At 50.6% G+C, this 19,816-nt stretch overlaps 1 protein-coding gene across 31 annotated transcripts in view; it reads right to left on the bottom strand.

The window, feature by feature from the left end:
* Window positions 1–19,816, bottom strand: part of NCAM1 (neural cell adhesion molecule 1) — a 265,834-nt gene that overhangs the window by 110,199 nt on the left and 135,819 nt on the right. Inside the window, exon 1 of one of the 31 annotated variants that reach the window (XM_073239781.1) lies at window positions 8,538–8,678. The exons of the other annotated variants lie outside the window; for them this stretch is intronic. Coding sequence (XP_073095882.1) covers window positions 8,538–8,610 — 73 coding nt within the window. The 5' untranslated portion in view covers window positions 8,611–8,678. Of the gene's footprint in view, window positions 1–8,537; window positions 8,679–19,816 lie in introns of those variants that run through there. 31 annotated transcript variants of the gene reach the window in all.

The following is a 19,816-nucleotide window of genomic DNA, read 5'->3' on the forward strand; positions in this document are numbered from 1 at the left end:
GACACATTTTTCTAGCCAACATGGAAAAATTAGGGGTGGTCTGTCAATGCAAAACCATTAGGCTTACTCACATCTAGTTAAAAAACTGAACCTAAGAGAGTTGATCAGTGAACCAATGTCAACCCAGAGAGAAATTTACGTGTTCCAAGCATTCATCTTTATCCTTTTTCACTTCTACTTTCTGTAAGACTGGGGTGAATACCTACCTACAGGTGAGCTACCGAAATGACAGCAAAAAACATCATACTTCGTTTTTCTGAGAGGGCCCATCAGGGTGTTTGAGAGACAACAGAACTATTTCTGTATCTTTAGCCTAAACGACACTGAGCCACACTGATGTCTCAGAGGCACCGACTGGCGGCGGCACTGTCACCTGACCACACCGTCTGCGGCCGAGAGGACGGCTGGGTGGGCAGGTGAATGGAGCCTGAGGGTCTCCCCGAGGACAGACAGTGTGAGGGCCCCCCTGCTGCTCGCTGCTCCCGCTGCGTCACCACAGCCGTTTCGTGGAGCTCTGTAAGCGAATTTATGGGTGACATCACTCTTCTAACTAAACCCATCTTAACAAAATGGACAGCTGGCTTGAAAAAAAAAGACTCCCACAAAGGAATCGTGGACTGCAGATAATACTAAAAGGTGGTGCAGGCAGACAAGAAAACGGTGGGGCAGGCCATCCTCCTGTTCCCGTGGGCTCGACGCCAGCCACAGGGGATAAAGGCAATGGTCTCATGAGATCTGACCAGAGGTCAGTAAAAAGGTTTAAGTCATCTAAGGGATCTGAAGTGTGGATTTGATTCCCAATTTGAACCTTACCTTAAGTATATGTTATGGTTTGAGATACTAGCTAATGGCACATACACATAATTTATGGAATAATAAATACACGTGTATCAAAGGTGAATACTCAGAAGCTATAGTTGAAGTAATCAAAAACATTTAGAGAAAATAATCAAGAATCATAAATTTCAAAATAAGCTGGAATACGGACAATTTTAACCATAATGAAATATAAATGAGATAAATGCAAAGAAATAATCCTACATTTCAGGTCAGAAAAGCCAGCGTACAAGTACGAGAAGTGGGAGACTTGGCTCTAAGGCAACTCATGTTAAAAAGGCCTCCAGTGTTCAGATGAGCACCAGCTTCACGCCAGGTCAGCTGCGCCACGGTAACCAGAGAGTGAGCCAAACCTCAGGCCGCCTCCCTCCGGAGGCCTGGCGCCTGGGAGCAGGGAGACGAGACCGCACCCTCTTCTGTGGGCCCGCAGGTGGGAGACTGGTCAGTTTAACAGAAACGTACTCTCCACAGAGAGGCTGCAGGAACTGGCGGGAGGCGAGACTAGAAAACCTCTCAGGTAACCCTGACTCTGAATTCTGAGTCTGTGAAGACGTGGAGACAGGATTTGGCACACGAGGAACAGAACGGAAATCGTTCAGCTTCCCATCATGGCAGGTGGTCCACTGACATGTGAGCCCATGGCAGCAGGACTGTTTATTTATTTTCTCCTTCAGTACTGTGCCCCAGCACCCCGCACAATGCCTGGTGTCTGATCTGCGTCCAGTAAGGGACTGTTACTAGGTAGGGAGTGTCTTGTCACTGCAGGTACTAACAGGGGGTCTGCATGGTCTTCACCTCCAAGGCATTTCCAGCTCTAAGATGCTAGTTTTGTATTTGCACACAACCTTTTCCTCAACAGATTAATATATTGGTCTCTGAGCCTCTCTACAAATTTTTAATTCAACACTCCACATTTCTGTGGGTGATTCTCTATTCAGGTTAACTTTGATTTTTTTTTCAAATTTGGGATTTTCTTTTTAATCTTTCTTTTCTTTTCTAACAACCTCTTTTTTTTACTGAAAACATACAGAGAGATGATTTAAGTCAATTCTGCCAGGAATTTGTAAACAATAATACTTTATCTTATCTCTCTTCCCCAAAAGACTGCAAATAAATACAAAAACCAAAGTGTTGTAACAAGCCTCAAAATATTCCAGCCAAGCAAGGTTTAAGGAAGAAAAAATAATTAACAGCTATGAAAATGCATGTGCCTGAAGAGATGGCAGACCTGGTCACATATCAAACTCATATCAGCATAGGGTCAGTATTTGATGTTTCCTGAAACTTGATAGGATAGTAAAGAATAATTCCTTAGACCATTTCAGCTTACTATAAATCAGAAACCTTAAAAAAAAATGCAAGTGGAAATAAATGGCAAAGGATATCACAGCCCAAATCACAAATATAGAAATCATGCATGAGCTGAACAGCTCAGAGACAGAGCCCCAAAGCAGCCCCAAACAGAAGGTCCTGGGCTGCTGCTAAGCTGAAACAATTCTGCTCATGTCTTTTAAAGTAAATATCAAAGATCTGATTTCCTGTTTGCCAGCAATAATCAGTCAATATCTTCTGTAGAACATTTTAAAATGACATTAGTATTTGTGGTCTTATTTTGAATATAAGATCTGTCCAAAGCAAGCCCCTACGAGAGATGAAAGTCTGGCTGGTCTTCAGAGAAAGCCTTACGGAAACAGCACCCCTTCCTATTACCCAAGAAAGGTCGGCTCATCACTGCTGGGACAGCGCCCCACGTGGGGAAATGCTGTCGGAAAGAGGCACCTGCCCTTTGAGTATTACAGTCAACCTCAAGCCCCTGACGGAGATGGGCGGCGCGGGGAGGAGGACGGGCTCCTGTGCTGGGAGAGCCGAGAAGGTACCTGCGGATGCCACGCCCCATTCTACAGCGCCGTGATGTTAGGAATGCTTCAGTGTGGGTCTGCTAGATGGTTACATTCCATGGAGATTTCTGGAGTGTGTGGAAAATACACTGTTCCTTCAAGACATAATCTAAAGGGCAAGAAAGCAGGTCACTTTTTACTGCTGTGTACCATCGCCAAGACTGAAATGCAAAGAGAAGCACATTCTAATCTGGGTTTTACTGTCAAGAAAGGAGGTGTTGTCAAAGAGCCCAGGTAACGCAGTGCCCAAACTCAAGGCGGGGCGGAGGGGGCGTCCCAGTGCAGTGCAGACCCTCCGTCCCTTCCTGCCAAGAGCGACGGGCGGTCATTCCTGCTGTTTCCTATCCCAGGGCGTTGAGCTGTCAGGAGACAGAGGCGACACCGTGGCTCTCCAGGCCCCGGGATGACAGAAAGCCTGCAGTCCTGCTCAGTGACAGACGCTGGACTGCGATAACGAGAAAGAATAGGGACTGCACGAACAGCAGCTGGGCCAGACAAATTCCACTTCCCACCTGCTGCTGATTTACACATTCATCTCTCAAACTCCATCCCGTCCATGTAAAAATTTGCCAGCACGTCGAGAAATTAATCAGTTTGGGGAAAGGGAGGGAGTTACCCATGGCTGGTTTTATATTCTTTCTGTAAACACAGAGGCAACTGAGCCGAACGGCAGCGGCTTTTCCTGCTCTCTGCTGTAATCACGCGTACACCTGGGACTCACACGGCTCTCTGCTGTCTTCTTAGATGAGAATTTTTTTCCTAGGGTAAAAGCTGGCTTTGGAAACTAATTAGATATGCCTGTGTTTTCTCTCTGGCTCCTGCGGACCCGACGGACACCCCCTCTGCCTTCCTGTCTCGTCCCTCCTGGTTGCCTTTGTTGCTTTTTCTTTTGTCTGAATGGAAAACAAGACGATTTCCAGACGCGGCTGGTCAAACGTGCTGCTCTTCAGCGGGTGTGTCTGTATGTGTACATACAGTTCAAGTGCCTCATTTGCTGGAAAACAGCCTTTATTCTTAAGAACATTTCAGCTCAAGGAAGTGCTCTTTAAAATATCTAATTCCCTACTGTGATTTCCTCTAAAATTCTAATTAGTTGCACACAGTAATGAATTCTGAAAATTGCAGTGTTTCATTTAAAGCTTTTAAGGTACAGAAGGCTCTAATAAGAGTTTTGCCACCATCAGTCCTTGAAGAAAGTAGTTTTGAAATGCAGGTTTCATATTTTTGGAGATGCCACACATCTTAGAAACAATCACAGTGTTGAGTCTAAAGTTAATGTTTGTTCCCTAATGTCATCAAAATGTCAGATTAATGAGTAATTAACAACATTTGTCCATTATGTTACTTCCTTCTTTCTGCAAAGGCCAAAAACATAATGGAGATTTCAAGCCATGAAACATCTTTCAACAAATGTATTTTCAGAGTTTCCATTTTAAACAATTTACTACCAGGTCTACAACTGTCTTCCCTAATGGTCAGCAAACAGCTGGGTTTTTAGACAGCACAGTGAACATAAAATATACATGTTGTTTAAGCGATTTCTACATTTTGCTAATGTTCTTTGATTTGCTGGTCTTGAGGGGAAAGACGCCATTCCCACTGCTGACGCCGCTGACGTGCACACCCCTTTCCTCCCAAAGGAAAGGTCTTTTTGCACCAACGGTGTCTTTCTGCTCTGCTCTGCTCTAGCACAACTAAGCTGCCCTTTATCTCAAGTCCGTTTTTCAACCTGGCCTTCGCCTCCTGGACTTAACTACACGTGGCCCTGTCCAAACTGCCCCCACTTTCTCGCGCCACCCCAGGGAAGGCAGGGAGCTGCCACCCGCTTGGCCAGCCTCAGCCCACTGGCACCCTGCCTCTGTGTCCCTTGCAGCTGGAGTCCGTGTCCCCAGTCTGACCCCCCACAGAGTCCTTCGGATGTACAGCTCCTTGGGGCCTGCTGTCTCTCTTCTGTCTGTCTGGACTCCCTTTTCCTTTCCGGGACTCAGGATTAACGATTTGGAAACGCTTCTCTCTGGTAGCCCAGCCTCCCCCACTACCCTGACAACTTCCTAGCCCCCTGAGTCAGTCCCCAGCCTGGGGCCATCACCACCATTCATTCTGCCCATTCTTGGTCCTGGTCAGAGATGGCTGAGACAGACAGAAGACAAATCCCTGCAAGCCTGGTTTGTCACAGCTCAAACGTGGCCAGCTTGAGAAGCACCAAGGCTGCCTGGTCACCGCTGCATGCATGGCCTGTGGCCTCCAGCCCCCACACCCCACAGCACCTATTCCAGCCTGCCTCCCGTCTGCTCGAGCTCCCTGCCTCCTCACCACCCAGACTGCACTGAAGGCCAGCCCCCTGGCATGGGCACGCTTGCCCGCTATGCCTCTCACCTCTGGCTCTTCCCTACAGAAGGGTCCTCCTTGGCTTCTTCCAGTGAATTCCAGGTCAGCCCAGCCCAGTGGTAATGCTCTCTCTTCCTACACGTACGAAACCTCTCCACTGAGCAGCACTGCTGACACTTTAACATCATTTGAAACAAAAACAAAACCAAACCCTGCCTTTGACCCTATTATTTCTCCCTCTTCAATCTCTCACCTTTTGTTTCTTGCCAAATTCCTTGATTATATGTTCCCCACTCGTAGGCAACACGGTCTTAATTCCCTTCTTTTTTAAGCCTCTGCAGTCTGCAGTCTGGCCTTGCTATCCCATGACCGCAACCCCGACAGGTACCAGGCACCGCTTCCTGACAATACATGAGCATTTCCCTTCCTTCCTCAGCAGCAGTTCTCTGCACTACTTGGCCATGAGGATCACTCACGAAGGTTTTACAAAACATGAAGTCTGGACTGGGCCCCACCTGTAGAAATTCAGACTTCACTGCTTTGGGGTGGGGCTCAGATACTGGTATGGCTTCCGACAGCTAGCAGGTAGCTCCTGTGTGCACCCGGCCTCATCTCTGCTCTGGGCCTGAAGCCCCCTCTCAGCTCGCCTGGCTCCTTCCCATTGTCCCTTCTGCTTCCTGTCCCTTAGTGCCCCCTGGGCATCTTCTCCAACGGACACACCCCCACCCCACACACCTGTTCCCTTTTCCCTCCCATAGGTCATTCATAATTCCTATGCTGAGCACTTCACCTGCATATTTTGCAGTGATTTGATGACTAAAATGATCTGACATCTAAAAGTGTCTCCTTCTCCTCAGTCCCATTCCTATTACCAGTACTCCTCTGTATGTTTTTTTTTAATATCAACTTAAACTGCACCATAAAAACCCTGAATAAAATGCCCAGGTCAAACCTTGCTCACCTCTAAACTGATGTGACAGCAATGAAACCACATGGGAGATTCATTGTAATCTGTTGATTATACTATTTTCTGGACAAAAAGAAAAATAAGAGGTAATTACCAGACCCACATAACACGCAAGAAAATCTGCTTTCAAATCTCCTCATTACTAATCGCGGAGAAATAGCTGGCCTGGGAACCCCCTCACAGGTGCCAATCATTAAACTGACCTGTGCCTCTGCGGCTCAGCTGGCTTACTCCTGGGCACTGTGCGGAGCCCACCACATCCCTGATTTCCCCCGCAGAGCACAGAGGTAGACACACCAAACATCTCGTAAGGAAAATAGTTCCCCATCTGCTCTCAAGACACAGAAGTCCTGGATCAGGAGGCCTAAGGGGTGGGATATGCACCTGCTCAGGGCAAGTGCCGCCTGGCTGGGCGCCCGGCCTGCTAAAGGAGGCTCTTCATCTTCCCGGAGCCTCTTGTGGGTTCAGTCTTCTCATACCTGCAGACCATGCCACCCAAGGCTGTTTTTGCCTCAAGAACCAGGTCCAGGATGCACTCTCAAAACTGCTGCTATTGCCCTTTAATTATGCCCATCCACTGATCTCCTCAAACAATGAACTGGCTGCCACAAGTCATGAAAATCACATTAAAATATCACTGGAAGCATATTCTTGATATTGTCCTATAGACATAATAACGCTTTGGGAAACCTCAGACAATGGTTATTTTTTCTCACCAGGCCCACCAGAGGTGAGCACTTCTCTGCCTGCAGGTGCTGGTCCACATGGTCTGAGACAGTAGCTAAGCTGCCTCCCCACCAACCCGCGTCCTCAGTCCCACGCTTCCCACTGTTCTCACACTCAGATGCGCACTCAAGGGGACTTCGGCAAAACTGTCTTTTTGTGTCATCAGAAATTCAGGCCCACAACAGGCAAGGTCTCACGCCCACAGGCCCATAGCAAACAGAGCTCCGCTGACGTCTACAGAACCTGACCCGTGTGCCCGGCAGGGGGCTGGCAGAAAAGGACAGAGACCTGCCCCTTAAGACCACGCGTGCTCTCACTCTTTGCGTTGATGACCACACAGAACAAGCTTTTTTCTACCTTATGAGGCGACAAACCTGACTTCATGGTCCTCAGCCACGTCACCTACATTAGATGATACAGATAGCTTGGAAAACACTCGCAGCCGTATGTCACTGAGGCCAGCGACCCCGGTGTGACAGCACGGGGCGTCGAACCGCAAGGCCAGCCACAGCCTCCTGTCCACTGTCCACAGGCGACAGGAGTCGGGAGGGAGGGAGGGAGGCAGCGGCTCACAGGGCAGGCCAGGGAATGGCCACTCACAGAGCCTTGGACATGCAGCCCTGGAGCCACTGATGCCAGAGGCTGGGCTGGGCTGAGAACTTCCTGATTCTAGAGACAGTGAGAATTTCTTTGGGAATGGATATGCCCACTAGCCAAATTCACCCAATCAGAAGATCGGGTGCTGTTCACACCAGTGCTGGTCACAGCAGCAAAGAGGTGAGCAGAAGGCAGAGGTCCACCAATGGATGACCGGGTAAAAAGAGATGCTACACACATTACACACTCATACATGTACAGATGTACACATGCATACACATACACACATACAGATACACATACAGATAGATACACACACCATATACATACAGACACATACACACACACATACACACATATATACGCTCATACATGTATACATATACACATACACAGAGACACATATACACACATACACATACACACACCATATACAGATACATACAGACACATACACACACACACATACACATACACACACCATGGAATATCATCCAGCCCTATAAATGGAGGAAATCCTGTCACATGCTGCAGCAGGTCCGGATGAGCCTTGGGGACACGATGCCAAGTGAAATGAGCCAGGTAGTAAAGGACGAGCACTGCGGGGTCCCACTTAGGTGAGGCACCCGAAGAGTCAACTTCATGGCCCCAGATAGCAGAATGGCAGTCGCCAGGGCAGGGGAGAGGGGGGAGGGAAATTGCTGCCCAGTGGGCACATAAGCTTCCATTTCACAGATGAAGTGCTCTGGAGACACTTCCCGCAAGGCGAATACGCACGCATCTCTTGAGCTGTGCACGGGGGAAGGACACAGATGGGAAGCGTGAGGGCACATGTTTTTTACCACGATAAACAAAATGCAAGATATGTGTGTATATGTGTGTGTGTGTGTGTGTGGGAGGGGGTGTCTGTCTGTAGCTACGTAAGTATGAGGTTCCTGTTGGGTAGAGAATCCGAATGGTCTCTCCCCTCCCATCCCACAGGTTTCATAAAACCCCAAACTGGACTCACTGCCGGACAGGTTAGTCTAGAATAAAAGTCATGAAGATAAAGCAGTATCAGCACTCCTCTCACGTCCCTTTCACTTAATATGTCAGTCTTTATAAAGGTTGACTTTGAGGCATCTGTGAACTGCTCCCACATTTGGGGGCTGCTGACAAAAACTCACAAAGCCCCCTGTTCTCACCAGGCCACAGGAGAGGGGGGATCAGCAGCCCAGCACTGATCCTAGAACCGAGGGCCTCACAGTCAATCCCCATTTCTCCTAAAGTAAAAACCCTGGTGGCCAGAGCGTAGCTCCTGGCCTTTAAGGCTGGTGCTGCGGCAGCACGTCAATGCCGTCGGCAGTCCCTTACCTGTGTGTTTCCACGAGAAGCAGAGGAATGGATTTCATAGCAAGGGCGCGCGGCAGCAGATCGGCAGGTCAGAGGGCAAAACGATAAAGAAAAGGAAGAAGAAAACCATCAGTTTACGTCCTCGGAAAGAAGGCAAAGATGCTTCTGTGGGAGGACAAGACACTGGTCCTGTGGCATGAAGAACGCAGCCCGTACGTGGCACAGAGGGCATCTGACGCGGTGCCGCACCTACCAGCCCCTTTCCTGCCATCACTAGAGACTCAGTTCTGCACCAAGAAGAGAGCAGACCCACCAGCTTATACGCAGTACTTTGGAGCTGTCTCCTCTTAGCTGCTGCTGATTCTGTTACTAAAACCACGAGACAGAGCTCCTCTTCCCTCCTCAATGCAGTGGGCACAGGGGGCTCCCTGCAACACCTCCAGAAGCCAAGGAAGCAGTCCCACCCCTACCCTGTCTCTAATGCACAGGCACCGTCCCTTCTATGTGCCTCAACACGTCTGAGGAGTGCCTGCGAGGCGTTCAGGACACATGGCCCCTGTGTAAGGGGCCTCAGCTGTGCAAGGGTGGCCGCTGGCCTCCAGTCCCATAGGCACAGGGCAGCCCTCTACGGGGTGGGGAAGGCTGACCACCTCTCTGATCCCTGCAACACTGGGCAGCGGACACAGACAGAGGTGCTCACGCCCCAGCAGTAGCTGAGCGCACACACACACACATACACAGGCTCTTATACTCCTGCTGCCAAACTCGTCCGCACCCTCCAGCTGTGTGGCTGATCTTAGGAGCAGGGAGGTGTGTCCTCTGCTACACTGGGAAGAAAATACTCTGTGGAAGCCAGGAAAGGAGAGCAGGGGGTGCCCGTCCCCCTCGGGGCCTAACGAACACCCATTCCCCAGGGCTGAGGCAGGACTGAACACGTGATTTGGGGAAGCCTGTCTTTTCTTCATCTCTTTCTTGTTAAAGAAAGGCAAATTCTCACAGTCTGGCTAGAAATTTAGGTCAGCATCTCCTGGAAACACTGTGTGTCCCCACCTGTCTCACATTATTCCAATGCCTATTCTCAGCTCTGAGAAGTGAGCCCTGCACAGAACATGCTGACACTTGGCTGGCCTTTTACCCCAGCAGGGGCAAGGGGGCAATAATGGGCCTCCCTGGGTGCAGTTCCAGAACCTGAAACCATGTCCCCACAGCAGGACTACCAGACACAGGAGGGTGGAGAGGATGAACTTCTCTCACAAGGCATCACGAGTCCCTCCCATCCAAACAGTGCCCAGCACACAGGACGCGCAGCCCTGTGAGAACACCGGCGGCAGGGAACCTGGTTCCAGGTGGGTGGTTACTACTAGCCCCCACACCCACTGCCCTCTCCTCCAGGCACACAGCTGGCCTGTCCCTCCTGGTCTCCCGGGAAGGAAGGTGGACCTGCGGCTGGGTTCTGGCCAGGGGACACTGGGTGGAAGTGATGTATGCCGCTTCCAAGACTGACGCCAAACATCCTGCTCGGCCCTCTGCTCTTCTCCCCTCTTCTGGCTGGAGGCGGGCCATGGTGAGGATGTCAGAGGGAGCTCGGTCATCCCGGGGACCTGAGTTTGCACAGGGGGCACGGCCTGCCCCACCAGCCACTGGAGTTCATGAGCATGACGGCTGAACTCCCGGTCACAGAGGGCCATGTGTCCATAACACACCAGCTAGAGTCCCTCCTGGGGGACTAGACACCACAGATGCCCCTGTGTGCTTCCAGCCATCTTCTGGAACTTCAACTTCTCTGAACATGGCTGTGCTTCACAGCCGGTGAATCCCTAAGGATGACAGGGGCTTGGGGGACATGCCCTGGGAGCCCAGCAAGGGGCACAGCGGGCATCCCTGTGTGTGTGTGGCGGGGGGGGGGGGGGGGCTTTGTGTGCCCCTCCCGCAGGGCCGCAGGGCTGAGTGCCCCAAGCGAAGGGCTGCTGACAGGCTCCACCAGGCTGCCAGTGCCACCACCCGGGCTGTCTGCATCTGCCATAGCCCACCTCGGAGCGGGCGGACGGGCTCGCCTCACTGAGGAGGCACCTTAAAGAGAACTCCTGCCTGCAGCCACCTCCGTGGATCAGACCGCAGCGTCTGAAGCTTCAGGGCTTGGTATGAACAGACACGCAGCTGGCCCAGGTGGTTTAGGTCAAGCCTCCAGTGGCTTTCGTGCCAAGGAAGTAAGCTTTCCTGGAAGAGGAAAAAAGAAAACCTCCGGGGCCGGTTTTCTCCTGGTGCGCGAATGCTGCAAGGAGGTGATTTCCAGGAACTGCACAGCAAAGACATGCGCCTGCCACTCAGTCCTTGGGGAGAAGCCCAGCCACACGCCACTCACAACACGCTGCCGAGGCTGACGGCTGCACCCAGGGCTCACTTGCTGGTGAAGGTGTATAAATGCACTTAGGTTCCATGCATGGAGCATCGAAAATATGTATGGCGCTAGATAGGCGTGGCGCGGGGTGCGGGGCGCCGGGACTTACTGCGGCTCGTGTCTTCAGGTTGCCTACGATCAACTAGCAGAGGCAGCCCGTAGGAGGAGAGGTTAAAGTAACAAGGCGATGGTGTGAGTGATGAAGGTGAGAGTGTAAATGCTGTCACACAGACACCAGCAGCCCAGTCACCAGACAGAATTCAGGCTGTTGTCTGTACCCGATTTGTTTTGCAAACCAGAGTAATTTGCAGATACCACTGGGTCTGGAGCTCCCAACTCGTTACTGTTTATTTCCCCATATTATGTATCACTTTCTCACTCTGTTTCAATGACTCTGTGGTGTCACAGAGCTTCAGGAAGGCAGAGATTTTGTTTTGTTCACTGCTGTACCCCAGCATCTTGCACAGTGCCAGGCACACAGGAGATGCATCACGAATACTTGCCCAATGAATGAAACTACACCAAGTTTCTAAGTACAGAAATCAACAGTACACTATCAGTGTGTTCTGAGAAATATTCTTCAGCCCTACACGAAGCATCCCAGCTTCTTCAGACTCCTTGGCGACAGCAGGTAGGCCCTCTGAGCCCAGGAACCGGTGGACACAGAGCGAGGACACAAGGTGGCGAGGGCCTCGAGCGTCGGGCACAGAGGCTGGTCTAGAGGACGCACTACGCAGGGCTGTCTTACTATTTGAATTAGTAATGGTGTGACCAGGAAAGTAGCCCTTAATGTCTGGAGGGCTGTTAGAGCTATGAGTGCTACTAAAAATATGGCAATCACATACAAAAGCAAGAATGTATGCCTTGCATAAAATACATATGCTAATGCAACAAAACCTGAAGTGACCAGAGCATCAGGCTGGATCACAGCCTATTTCCTGAGCAACCAGGGGCTGAAAAGCAGCTCAGCGCAGGATGAACTGCAACTGCTCACCCTTGCTACTTAGCACATCTTTGTTCTGGATACCCCCCATACTGTGGAGGCTCACAAGGGGTCCTGAACGCAAACTCCTGCCTCTCTCCTAGCAATCTTGGTACCACATATTTAGTTACATCCTGCGGTCCTATGGTGTGCCTCGGGAGAAGCTGGGCTTCAAGGAGCTCCTCTAGACGCAGGCTGTAGTTGATCATTTGGCGGAATGAACAGGTGGGCTGGGTGGACACGCTGTACCCACCTCACAGCTGTGACTGAGTGGGCACTGCAGAGTGCCAATGGCCGCTGATCATCTGCTGGGTCACTGGCACTGGCACAAAAAAATACAGAACCTTGTCCATAAAGTGCCCAGGAGACAAACCAAAAAAGAATCTTATTACAGTGAAGACGAAGCCAACAGGTGTGTGGGGGGCCAGCTTTACAGGCGTAGGAAGTTATGCAGAAACCACCCTGCCAGAGCAGGTCTGACTTCCACAAGCAAAACCTGTGGATAAAAACTAAGATACCAAGCTAAGCATAGATTTTATTGAAAGTATCTTCATTTGCCCACAAAAAGAGTCCTCTTCTGAAAGGAGAGGTCCTCACACCCAGCAGAACTAACGGGGGAAGCTGTCGCTCCGAGGTAGAGCCCCGCTCTGAGAGGGAGTCTAATGAGAAGACCAAGACCTGCCTCAAACCCTGCGCCTGTTTAACGACCCTGCCCTCCTTTCTGCTGTCATCTCCTCTGGGGGTGAATTTTTGACAAACTGTGTGTGGGGGAGAGATTGTGAGCATGCACGTGTGCACATACACACACACTTGGAGGAAGTGTGACTTCATTAAGTCTCCAGTTGCGGGGCGCACACTGTAGATGACCACAGGCCACCCCACCTGCAAACACGTCACCCCCAGATCCCACACCCACACGTGCAGCAGCCACCCCTCCCTCTGGAGGCCATGCCAGCCCTGGTAACGGGCTGGTAACCTTCTACCTGAAGGTGGGATATGACGCCAGTGCTTCAGTGCTCAAGGCCACACAGCAGAAATGTGAGCAAATGCCTTTGAGAATGAGGCACTGCTGCGGGGGACAGAGGCACTGTCCATCGCTGTCTCCCTCAGGGGTGTTACCCTGCACTGTGACTTCTTCTTTTTACACAAAGGTCTCTCTCACAAGACTGAACACTCTACAGAATGGGGCTGCTGATAACTGGCTCCTGCATCCCAAACTCCTGGAGAAGAGCCTCCGGGCAGGAGACAGTCATGAACCTCATCTCACCATCTGATAACTCACGGGGCGCGATTCCCATTCCACGGAACAGCAGATCCAGGCCGGGAAATCTGAGGCTGCTGGTCCCAGCTCACAGAGCTGAGAAGTCACAGGCCCAGGACACAGAGCTAAGTCTGCCAGGTTCCTGCGCCTCCTGTCACGCCCCTCTGTCCCTGCACTCAGAACCCGTGCGACGAAGGGCCACTGAACACATGGGCAATGCCGTATTAATGTCGCTCGCGGGAAATTTGGTTGCCAAAGGTCCAGGTGAACAGTGTGTGGATTAGGTAACAAAGCAGACCCCAGCCAAGGAAAAGCATGAGACCATCCAGGGACAGACGGACCACACTTCAGTGCCAGGCAGTTGGGTGGGCATGCCACAAGGGGGTACATGGGAAAAGTGACCGCTCAGCCACCCCCGGGTGATAAGCCCCCACCCCAGAAAGGAGAGGTCACCTTATATCTAAGGGCAAAGAGGCTGTAAAATCTAACCAATCAACAATTATCCATGAAGTCCACCCTTTCTGAAACTGGCGACCACCCCAATCTTTCTCTCACCCGGCTGGTCACCTGCCTGGGTACCCATCACTTAGCTCACCACTAGTATAATCACTTATTCTTTGCATGGAGACTGGTACAGTATTTCAACACTTTGCAACTCTTAATATTGATGTTTCTTATTTCCATCTTCCTATCACTACTTAAGCATCACCAAATTTTGCTAAAAGCAATGGAAATTTTATGCTACCCCTAAAAGGCAGCCCCTGACTAAAAGGACGTTGCATTTATGCGCCCATTTATTATAACCTCCAGCCCCTTCTTTTTGCACTATTAGACCAAGAACAATAAAGTTTCATTTCAATGGATGAAACGTGTCCATGCACGCACACTGTGGCTCGCTGCGGCCGGCCAGGCGGACACGGCAGTCCTGCCCCTGCTCTGGCAAGCCCTTGTTTACTGCAGATTCCATCTGTTATTCTGAGGCAGTAGAATTACGCTGAGGTAATAAAAGAATTACATGGAAAGCTTTAGTAAAATCACCCCTGGAGATTTGCGGTGGAGCCCTAGAATGTGTATTTAACAAGCACTTGGGTGAGTATTTTAGGGAAGAAGGCTTAGGAATCACAGATCCAACTAATACATCAGTGGTAATGGAATAGAGACAATTTGTAGTGCACATAACCTACAAACAACCACCACTTCTTTCAAGGTTTAACAGTGGTAGGAACACAGTCAGGAGGCATCTAGTGTGCACCAGGCCACCACTGGGAGGCAGGAGGGGGCACAGAAAACACACACGAGAAACGCTTTCTCCGCTAGAGGAGGTGGAGCCCGTCTGTGCCCCTCGTGTCAAACTCTGCCTGGTTGATCTGCAGCAAGTCACAAACTTCAAGGAGATGTGGGGGATGTGGGGGGTACATGCACCTGCAGCAGCTCTGCCAGTGGGCCTGCAAGGTGGGGAGTGACTCCACATGAACCTCCTTATTCTCTACCCGTGCTGTAGGGTGAACTGTGTTCTGCTTGTAGAGGAGGCTGGGAGTGGGGCAGAGTCTTTTGAAAAGTAGTAATATTGACTTTTATGAGAGAAATTTTAACCTAAAATACATTTCAAAACTATGTAAGGATATTAGGGAGACTAGAGAAGCTTGATAATTTGTCAGTCGCATCCGTTGGGGATACAACTGTGAGCAAAAGGAACTGTAATGATACACTAGATCTTTTGTATCACTTAAAGACTAAGCAATAAGAGTAGAGTGAAAGCACCAGGGGATGTGGCTATGTAAACACATCGGAGTCTTCAGCTCCACCCCGGACAGACGCAGGGCAGACAACTCTGAGCCTTGGAATCCTGACATACTTGGATTCGCATCTGGCTTCCCTGCTGGACTGAGCTGTCCAACCTTGAGCAAACCCCATACAAGCTCACCAAGCCTCCCCTTGGCTGAGAGCAGTGCAAAGCTGAGCTACTCAGGAAAGCACACTACCATACAGCCGCCCCGAGTAGGTGTGGGGCTATTTGCTGTTATTGTTACTTGTTAAGGGCAGTTTACGGAGGAGATCAGAAAGATCTAGGATCAAACTTAGCAATGGAGGAAAAAGCCGGTTTCACAGACTTCACCCATGGTCTTAATGTACATTTTAATTTTGAAAGATGGGTTGGACCTTTGAAGCTCTGCCCCATCTCCAGCCTGGTGAACTGCAATCTAGCCAGGTGGTTCTGAGCAGGTCGTCTATTTCTGCCTGATTCAAACAGCACTTTCTAGACGGAAGATGGGCAGGCTCCTGCTGCCAGGAGACCCGCAGACAGTCCGTCTGCTCGAGGCCGACCGGGGGCGAAGGGCGGCCATCATCACCCCCCAGCCTGTCTCTGCTGAAAGTTTGATATGATCAAGAAAGGAAAAGAAAAGTCAATCTAATTCAATCCCTTCCATTAATAAAGATAATGAAGACTTCTCTTGATTTGTTTACAACAATTTTTCTACTTTTTCTAAATGAAATAAGCTGTCTTTTTCAGCATGACATGTGACAGGGATTAGACATTGCTAAGATGTTACAATAATCAATGAAGAAGAAATGCAGTCTATTTTTAATAGGCGTAACAGTGAAAAACAACCTTGCTTGGAATCCGCAGAGGACTGAGAGGAAGCCTGCCTCGCCAGACGTGCCCAAACATTGAACTATGCACTTAGGGAGCAAAGCCATCCATCCAGCAAAACATTGCCAGAAGTTATTACCCAACTAAGTGCCTCAGACATCCAAGGGCTGCATTCTGTTTTGCTGTAATCATATTACTTAAAATTTTATAAGTTGTCTTATTAGAAGACTGATTTAATTAGAGCACTAACAGAAATGACAAACATTACATATCCTCATTTAAAACCTTCCTCAGTCATATCTGGGGAACCACAAGCGTGACGGCTGACGCTGTGGGATCCAGGAACCCAGGCCTTTAGACAGAAAGCCTGGGGCAACCTGCATACACTTCCGCAGCACACATGAAACACACGTCCCACCACTGCCGAGGACCTTACCAGGAAGGTCAGTTCATGCTCTTCCACCAGGTCGCAAGAAAATCCAGCTGTTGGTCAATGTGTCCCATGCTGGCCTTTGACACTGTAGCGAACACCTGATGCCGGCACAGAGGAACAACGGGGATTCAAAAAAAACTCTGAAGTGTTATATACCTCATCACTCCTGTGTCTTCAGGTAAGTCACTAGAAAGTTCTTCCAAAACAAATTACCATCAGAAGCTACACTGAAGAATGAAATAAACCACTGTTTCCCATATGTAATGAGCTTTAGAAGAACAAGACTAAAAACAAAGAATGTTGAAATATCTTGTGATTCAACAGTTTGCAGTCAGAGGGGTACACAACAGCTCCTTCACTGCCCAGAGACTCCGCCCCTGCTTGGCAGAGGATGTGCTGTGGGCCCAGGATGGTGACCCAGGGAGCCCCCTAGGGTCAGAGACTCAGACCCATTCTAGAGAGCTCAGGCAGCTGGGAAGACATGGCCTCCTGCCAGGCCTGGGCGCTGGCAGAACCGCCCTGCTGCCCCACTGCCGCTGGCCTCTTGGCCCCCCTGCCCACCACACCAGAGACACAGGAGGTGTGGGAGGGGTCATTAGCTCTGGTCTCCTGCCGCCCAGGGGAAGAAACCACGGCGTCCCCCTCCTGTCCGCTGGAACTATTATCCTCTCCCTCTCTCCCCTCAGATTCTCTCCAAGAGAATCGCTTTGGAGTGGCCTGTGTGAGGGGCACCTGGCATCTTGGTCCCCCACAGATGCCCCCTCAGCACATCTGCCTGTCTGCCCTGTGCCCAAATGAGCAGGTGAGAAGAACATGGCAGGGCGAAGGGGCAGTGACTGCAGAGGGGAGGCGCTTCCCACAGGCCAGAGGCCAAGGTCCCCTGGGCAGGACCCTGAGCAGGCAGGAAGACTGGGCAAAGGGCGCCCAGCAGGGAAAGACTGTGGGCCGTATCAGCACATGGCCGGATGGAGCAGAGCTGACGTGGGATGCCCCACACCTGGAACCGTGCAGTGGGGGCCTCCTAAAGGGGGTCTGCAGAGCGATCTCTAGGGCCCCGTAGGAAGCTGGTGTCTGCAAGTCCACCACCTGGAGGCACTCACCCCCCAGGGCACTAGAGCCACACCTACAGGGAGAGGCAGCTGCCAGGACCAGCGATGTGAGGGATGCTGGTCTCTGCTCCCCACCCTAACTAAGGGAAGAGGGGGAGAACGAGGCTAGGGGAGAGCTAAGCATGTGCAGAGCTAGGGCACCTTCCTCTGTCCTTCCCCGTGGTGTGTGAGAGGGAGAGAGAGGCAGGCAGTGCCCTGCGGGCCCCATTCCCTGCCACTGCCATCCCAAGAGGGCGAGTGCTGGAGGGGAGGGAAGAAGACAGACTCACCAGGCAAGTGGGGCTGGTGCTTAACATAGACAATCCTGAGTTTACCGTTTGACCAATGAACGCAACTGGGATTCCAGCAAAGATATTCAATGTAATAAGCCTTTTCTGAGGTTCTGCTAAGTGCCAGACACCAGGCCCTTGGGTGATGGTGACACCAATACACACAAGCCCCTGCCCCTCCTGCCACTAGTGGGGAGGACATTCAACCAGCGCGGTTCACAGCAGTGAGCAAAGGACAGAGAGGCTGAACCTCTGCCAGGTCGGGTCAATACACCAGTTCAACAGCTTTCAAAGATTAAGCTGAAAGTGTTGCCTTCAGGAAAAACATTGCTTTTGCCTAAATGCCCAGGGATTCAAGGGTTACCTAAGCGGTGGAAGGAGGCTACAGGAAGAAGTGACTAGCAAAATAAGGCATGTGTATGTAGGAAGCAAATCTTTGAGTGTTCTCAGGCAGACCACGGCGAGGCTTCCCACGCTGAGACATGGTCCATTTCTCCTGCAAGGACACCCCTGGGGGGGAAGCAAGCTGGTGACACCCAGGGCACTGAGGGTTTGAGAGGTTTAAGGGCACTCAGGATCAGCTGAAACAAAAGAATCAGATAAGAATTTAAGATCTGCCAAGTAGTGACTCTGTGGCATCTTATCACACTGATGGACAGCGACTGCAATGGGGCATAGGTGGGACTCGATAATAAGGGCGAGTGCAGTAACCACGTTGTTTTTCTTGGGAAACCTTCATAAGAGTATATATCAATGATACCTTATTAAAAAAAAAAAAGAATTTGGGATCTGCTTTGAACAACACCATGGCAGGTCTGACTTGTTTTCTAAAGAGTTCTTCTTAGGGAGAAAGACATTATTTATACAGCAAACGAACATCTCAAACACCGCTGAAAAGGTGCCCGAAGTGTCCTCCACCTTCCTCTGCCTCTCTTCTCTCCCCCTTCCTAGTGTCCAGCACGATTCTACCTTCCGGGAGGGATTTGTTCGCCCAGAGTGGCCAGAGGGTCTCCTGCTGGGCACACAACTCAGAAGCCTGGAGGAAACACGGACCCTCAGGGGCTGCAGACGGCGACTCTAAGCCCCACAGGGAGTTCTGCTCCAGTCTCCCTCCTGGAGCGGGTCACCGCTGTCCTTCCCCGCGGCTCCTTTCTGGGGTGGAGCCTCTTCCCACAGGGCTGGCATTTGCCTTCACCAATTCCATCCCAGGCGCAGCGTCTGGGTCAAGCTTTATCTCCCCAGGGTGGTAAAATCCACCCAAGAAGTGAGTCAGGACAAAGCATGGCCACAGCCAGGTTGCAGGAGGCCTGTGGTGTTTCTAAGGGGCCTGGGCTACAGTCCTGTTTAATGGTGGATTATTACCCAGCATAACGTTTAAGGTTGTCCACTAAGACCTCAGTTCTTGGCTGTTCACAGTAGAGATGACGACAGTTACTCTTACGTGGCTGAGCACCAAAACGGGTAAGGATGTGCCTGCCCTGAAACCTTCCAGCTTTCCGGAATGAGTTCACTTTTAACACTGCCTGTGGACAATGTTCCCCTCCAGGGCGCAGGGTCCAGGGCGGCTCCTCAAGCAAAGGGGACTGGCCAGAGGGCCAGCACCGCTCAGAGCCCCTTAGGGTGGTTTCTGTAAAATGCCTTTTCTTAACAAACCAGTAAAATGTCCAGCCTGGCACGGTTAAGGCCAGCTAATTCTTTCTTGACAGCCAAGAGAACACTCCAGACTGAATTCCTTTAGGAAACTGTGGGGCCTAATTGAGCCCAACACCCAGACTGCTAAACGAAGACTTTCACCCTTCAGCAATTTAGTTTAAGCAGCAAAGCTCTCCTTTTCTTGTGTTCCATTTTGTCATCATGAATTGGGAAGAAAAATGGCAAACCAACCTTGTTAAGTGTAACTCCAGACACAGGACTGGGTTGTATGTAGATCTATGGGGCTGACATTAATAAAATTCTGTTTATCTCTAATACATTAAAATAGTATTTTATAGGAAAATCTCAATGTGTGGCACAGAGAGGAGACATGCTGAACCCATTGACATTTAGCTAACAGAATTTTTAATAGAATTGAGCTGGCCTAGGAAGG

This window comes from Manis javanica, chromosome 6 (assembly GCF_040802235.1).
Source record: "Manis javanica isolate MJ-LG chromosome 6, MJ_LKY, whole genome shotgun sequence".
NCBI classification, from domain to species: domain Eukaryota; kingdom Metazoa; phylum Chordata; class Mammalia; order Pholidota; family Manidae; genus Manis; species Manis javanica.